Genomic DNA, 5,599 nt, shown 5'->3' on the forward strand with positions numbered 1-5,599 from the left:
TCGGGGGACGTCACGTGATGTTACGCGAGCGGCGCAGAAGGCGAGAGCGAGGAAGTCGGAACCGAGGAGTGGCACGGGTCATATCGAAGGGCGACTTATTTATTGTGAAATAATAAAATTGAATAAAGGCGTTTTGGAATTGAAACTGTGTGTGTAACAAATCAGAAGTGGGATCTGGATCGGCATCTGAATCAGTGTCTGGTGCGGTGAAAGTGAATTGAAGAAAAGGCGACGCGTACAAAATGGCGGATCTTGCAGATTGCGACGCATTAGATTTCGAGGCGAGCGATCTTGACGACGGGAGTGCAAAAGGCGAGCACGAACGTCAGATGGATCGAACACAAGTTCGGAAAATCGTGGAGGAAGTTTTTGGCGAGAAATTGGCGACTCAGGTAGGCAAAATCATCAAAGAGCAGGCGGCTCTATTTTTTGCAAGTAACGCCAGTGCTGCCAATTCAACGGCACAACAACTGGGTGTGGCAGTTAGGGGGCGCGAAACTGGCCAAATGGCGTCTATGGCGGTACCTACGACATCAGGCGAGGCTGCATCTACCCCAAGAAGTACCGGGGACTACAGTGGCGATTTACAGGGCGAATTCGTCGCAACAAAAAGGGCGCGTATGGAATTTTCGGTGGGAGCCGAAATCATCGACCAATTTGACCCTGACAGTCCAGACTGTAACATAGAAAAATGGCTGACGAAAATTGATCAATTGGGCGATGTGTACGGGTGGTCTCCTTTGGGAAGATCTTCGTGTATGCAGGCGAGATTAGGCGGACGGGCGCGCATCTGGTTCAATCGGCTTGAAACGTACGATCTTACATGGACCGAATGGAAAGTAAAATTACGGGCGGCTTTCCCTCGACGACAGGAGTTTGGGGCCATGATTGAGGAAATGGTCAACAGACGGAAGTGTCAGGGCGAGACGATGACACAATATTATCACGACAAGCTGGCGTTATGCGAGAGATGCGGCATTACGGGCGAAAAGGCGGTCTCTTGCATCGTAAGAGGATTACCCACAAACTTTAGAGCAAATGCATTGGCGTACAAATGCTCTAGTCCTGACGAATTGTACAATGGGTTTCTATCGGGTGTTGACGGTGACGACGTGGTGAAGGTGGAATCAGAACATCGATTGGCTCGTGCCACAAAGACGGTTAGTCGAAGCCAGGGGCGAGGTCAGGCTAACCTATCCACAAGTGTAGCAAGTGAGGGGCGAATTCGTTGCTACAATTGTCAAGAGTATGGGTCGCACTTCAGTCGAAATTGTCCGAAGGCGAAAATGGAACGATGCCACATGTGTGGTGAAGGCGGTCACACCAAGGCGAATTGTCCAAAGGCGGTTGCGAAGAGCGAACCCAAGAAACCAAAGGACTGGCGAGACACGAGGGCGGCCAAAAACCCGACTGGTGAGCACAGTTTTTGATAGTAAATACAAACATTGGGCGACGTTGCCGAACGGTTCGAGAGTAAAGGTGTACCTCGACACCGGAAGTGAATACAATCTCATTTCGCAAGACTGTGTTGAACGATGTAATCTAACAATGAGATGCGACACATTGTTTTTAACAGGATTTGGTGGTGTGAAAGGCGCAGCACATGGGATTGTAACGACTAAGCTCAAGATGGACAATGTTTGTTTGAAAATAGAGGCATGGGCGACTCTTTGTGACATTTCTAATGCTGATATAATCTTAGGGCAACCAGCATTAAAGGCGAACGGATTGGTGGTGGTTATCAGAGATGGGCGAGCTACTCTGATTAAGAGCGACTCTGAGACTGAGAAGATTGGCGAATTCTTTGCAAATTTAGACATTTGTGAAGATGATGATGGGCGACCCAAGGTCCGATTGGCGGAGGATTTGTATCTCAATCCGGGCGAGACGGAGATGGTCAAGGTCGACATCGAAGACGCTCCACGTGGACGATCTGTGGTTGTGGACGTCAAACTGGTTGACGACGACGGGGCAATGGTGGCGATTCCAAGTTATACGTTAACACAAGGCGAAGATAACAGTGTCCCAATCACCAACTTAGGCATGAGGAAGTTGAGGTGGAAGGCGAAACGAATAATTGGACGGGCGGAGAGGTGCACAGAGCAAGAGGCGGTAACTACTGTATTGCAGGTGAGCAAAAGCACTTCTAATTCTATCGAACTAAGCGAGGGACAAGTTGGACCCGTGTCGGGCGAGATCAAACGTCAGTTACTCGAACTGTTGAAGCAGAAGGCGGATTGTTTCGCGAAGGACGATAGCGATTTGGGGTTAACACATTTGGGTGAAATGAAAATTCGATTGAAAACTGATATGCCCATCTATCATCGACCATATCGGTTATCGTACTCAGAACGGGCGGTAGTACGGCAAAAGGTGCAAACTCTGCTGGATTCGGGCGTCATCAGGAAATCAGAGTCAGACTACGCGAGCCCTATTGTATTAATTCCGAAAAAGAACGGCGAATGGCGTCTGTGCGTAGATTATCGGGCGTTGAACGCGCCAACGGTGAAGGATCGGTATCCAATGGCGATGATAACCGAGGAAATGGACAAAATGGCGGGCAAACGTTATTTCACTACTTTAGACATGGCGCAGGGCTATCATCAAATACCGATGCATCCCGACTCAATAGACAAAACGGCGTTTGTCACTCCCGACGGACACTATGAGTACGTGCGTGTACCTTTCGTGTTAGCAAATGCACCAGCGGTATTTCAAAGAGTGGTGAACAAGTTATTAGGGCGGTTGAGACATGAGGACATCTTGGCGTACATGGATGACTTGCTGATTCCATCAGCGACGGCTGAAGGCGGGCTACAGCTGTTGGAGCAAGTCCTGGAGTTGATCAGACAGGCGGGTATCAAATTAAAGGTTGAAAAATGTACATTTCTGCACGATACAGTGGAGTACTTGGGCCACAAAATTTCGGTTGATGGCGTACGACCAGGTAGGCGTAAGATTCAGGCGGTAGTGAATTTTCCTACTCCTCAGAATGTGCACAATGTCCGGCAGTTTGTTGGATTGGCGAGTTACTTTGGAAAATTCATTAACAATTTTGCGGTATTGGCGCGTCCGTTGACAGATCTTACAAAACAGAACGTTGGATGGCGTTGGGGCGACATGGAACAAAAGTCCTTTGACAAGCTTAAGGCGTTGCTTGTTGATAGACCAGTATTGGCGATTTACGATCCCAAGGCGGTGACGGAGCTGCACACAGTTGCAAGTAAACTCGGTATAGGTGGCGTTCTTATACAACAACAGGCGAATGTCGATAAGAAGCCAGTGGCTTATTGCAGTCGGGCGACTACAAAAGCTGAACAGGCGTATCACAGCTATGAGTTGGAGACGTTGGCGATTGTCGAATCAATCAAACGATTTCGAGTCTATCTGATAGGGATCCATTTTAAGGTGGTGACAGATTGTGCATCAGTTCGAGCGACTCTCCTGAAGCGCGATCTGGTACCCCGAATAGCGAGATAGTGGCTTGCGATTCAGGAGTATAGTATGGAAGTGGACTATCGGCCTGGTAGTAAAATGCTCCATGTGGATGCTCTGAGTCGTAATCCTGTCTATGCTGGAATGCTTACCTTATCTGAAGACCATTGGTTCGCGACTGTACAATTGCAGGATGACAAGATACAAGCAATAATGGCGTCTTTAACAACTGGTGAGGCGGATAGAGATATAAAGGCGAATTTTAAGGTTAAAAATGGGCGGTTATTCCGTATAACCTTACATGGCGATCGGTTGTATGTACCATCGGCGGCGGTATTCAGTTTACTGCGAAAACATCATGATGATATTGGACACCCGGGGTTTCAGCGATGTTTGGCGTTGATCAAAGAGACCTATTGGTTTCCACGTATGAGGCGACAGGTGCGAAAGTATATAGATGCGTGTTTAAGCTGTGCATTCGGTAAAGGCGATTACGGGCGAAAGGAAGGGATGTTACATCCTATTGAACGACGGGCGATTCCATTTGACACGGTGCACGTAGACTAGTATTGAGTCGGAGGCTCGTTGGTGCGAGAAGCTCCCGGAGGTGGTCTGGGGTCTTAATCAGACTATCAACGAGAGCACTCGGTTTTCGCCGGCGCAGCTGACGTTTGCTCATAAGAGTGGTGCTATAGCCGACTTAACGGGTGACATAGGCGGAACAGGTGATACAGGAGGGATCAACGAAAGAGGCGATGCGGGCGATTCAGAAAGAGTGGTTACAAAGGCGATAATTCACTAAGAACCAATAAACTTACGACAGGCGGTCAGAGGCGAAAGAAATAAAGGCGGTACGACTGAGACAGGCGAAACAGTCGATGATATCGTAAAAGCGGTAACGGGCGGCCGAAAATATTCAAAGGGCGGGCGAAGGCCAGATTTGATAAAAGGCGGAAGGTTGCAACCGAATACAGAAAAGGTGATCTGGTTCTTTGGTGTAAAGCACAGGCGGCTACAGGCGAGAAGGGTGTTAGCCATAAATTGGTGAATAAGTATGACGGCCCTTATCGGGTGATAAAAGTCCTAGGCAATGACCGGTACCGGATAAGATCAGTAAGGGGTGTCAGAGGGTATAAGAGATTCAACGCGGTGGTTGCTGCGGATTCTCTTAGGCGATATCGTAGTACTACTATTGGCGAAACGGGCGAAATAGGTGAAAAAGGGGAAACTGTCGACAATGATGATAGCGAAGTCAATCGACAGGATCTAATTGATTTATTTACAGGGTGATTTATTTACAGGGTGACTGGTGTACTAATGTGGTTTGTTTTCTTTAGTGAGGACACTAAAGTGCTGCAGGATGGCCGACTGTTACATCACAAAATTCTGGCGGGACTCTGGGCGCGACCTTCAGTCATGTGACGCATCGGGGGACGTCACGTGATGTTACGCGAGCGGCGCAGAAGGCGAGAGCGAGGCAGTCGGAACGAGGAGTGGCACGGGTCATATCGAAGGGCGACTTATTTATTGTGTAATAATAAAATTGAATAAAGGCGTTTTGGAATTGAAACTGTGTGTGTAACATAATAATGAAATTGATGAAAATGTTATTGATGATGATGTATTAGAAGTTGCAGAAGAACCAGAGATAACAACAACACCACAAACTTCAGGCATCAGTCCTATAGCATATAGAGAATATTTAGAACAATATAAACCTTTACCAAGAAAATATATTCACGATCTATTAACTGATACTGAAGATACCTTTGATCATAAATATGGAGTTAGACATGATATAGAAAATGAATCATTTTACATTGGAAATTCTCGACTATATATCGATGATTCTGATTTAATTGTGCATAATAAACGTTATCGAGGTACACAAGGTCTATATGAATTATTATTTAAAAAAGAACCACTGGTAGTAGGTTAAAAAAATCGTAGCACCATTAGTATTGGGACGCAATAAGTCAATACATTCAACTGGTGGAAGTGGTCTTCTAGTAAAAGAAGTTAATAACAATTCCATTGATTTCGTTTATTGGGATGATCCAAACGAACTTGTTGATCGATTACGTTTATTGATTGCATCACAAAATGCAGGAAATTCAAATCATCATAATGAAATTATCAGTATAATTGAAGAATTACGTGAAGC

The 5,599-nt window shown here is 46.5% G+C and overlaps 1 protein-coding gene across 1 annotated transcript; it reads left to right on the forward strand.

Moving 5' to 3' along the window:
- Positions 1-242: 242 nt before the first annotated feature.
- On the forward strand, positions 243-4,237 carry LOC123010135. The gene is made up of 4 exons (XM_044406838.1): positions 243-1,413; positions 1,577-3,459; positions 3,496-3,876; positions 3,998-4,237. Exons 1-4 carry the CDS (start codon positions 243-245, stop codon positions 4,235-4,237), a joined length of 3,675 nt encoding a protein of 1,224 aa, XP_044262773.1.
- Positions 4,238-5,599: the final 1,362 nt, after the last annotated feature.

Source organism: Tribolium madens, unplaced genomic scaffold (genome assembly GCF_015345945.1).
Source record: "Tribolium madens isolate multiple individuals breed KSU strain unplaced genomic scaffold, Tmad_KSU_1.1 Scaffold_7;HRSCAF=85;Tcas5.2_LG10, whole genome shotgun sequence".
In the NCBI taxonomy this organism is placed as follows: domain Eukaryota; kingdom Metazoa; phylum Arthropoda; class Insecta; order Coleoptera; family Tenebrionidae; genus Tribolium; species Tribolium madens.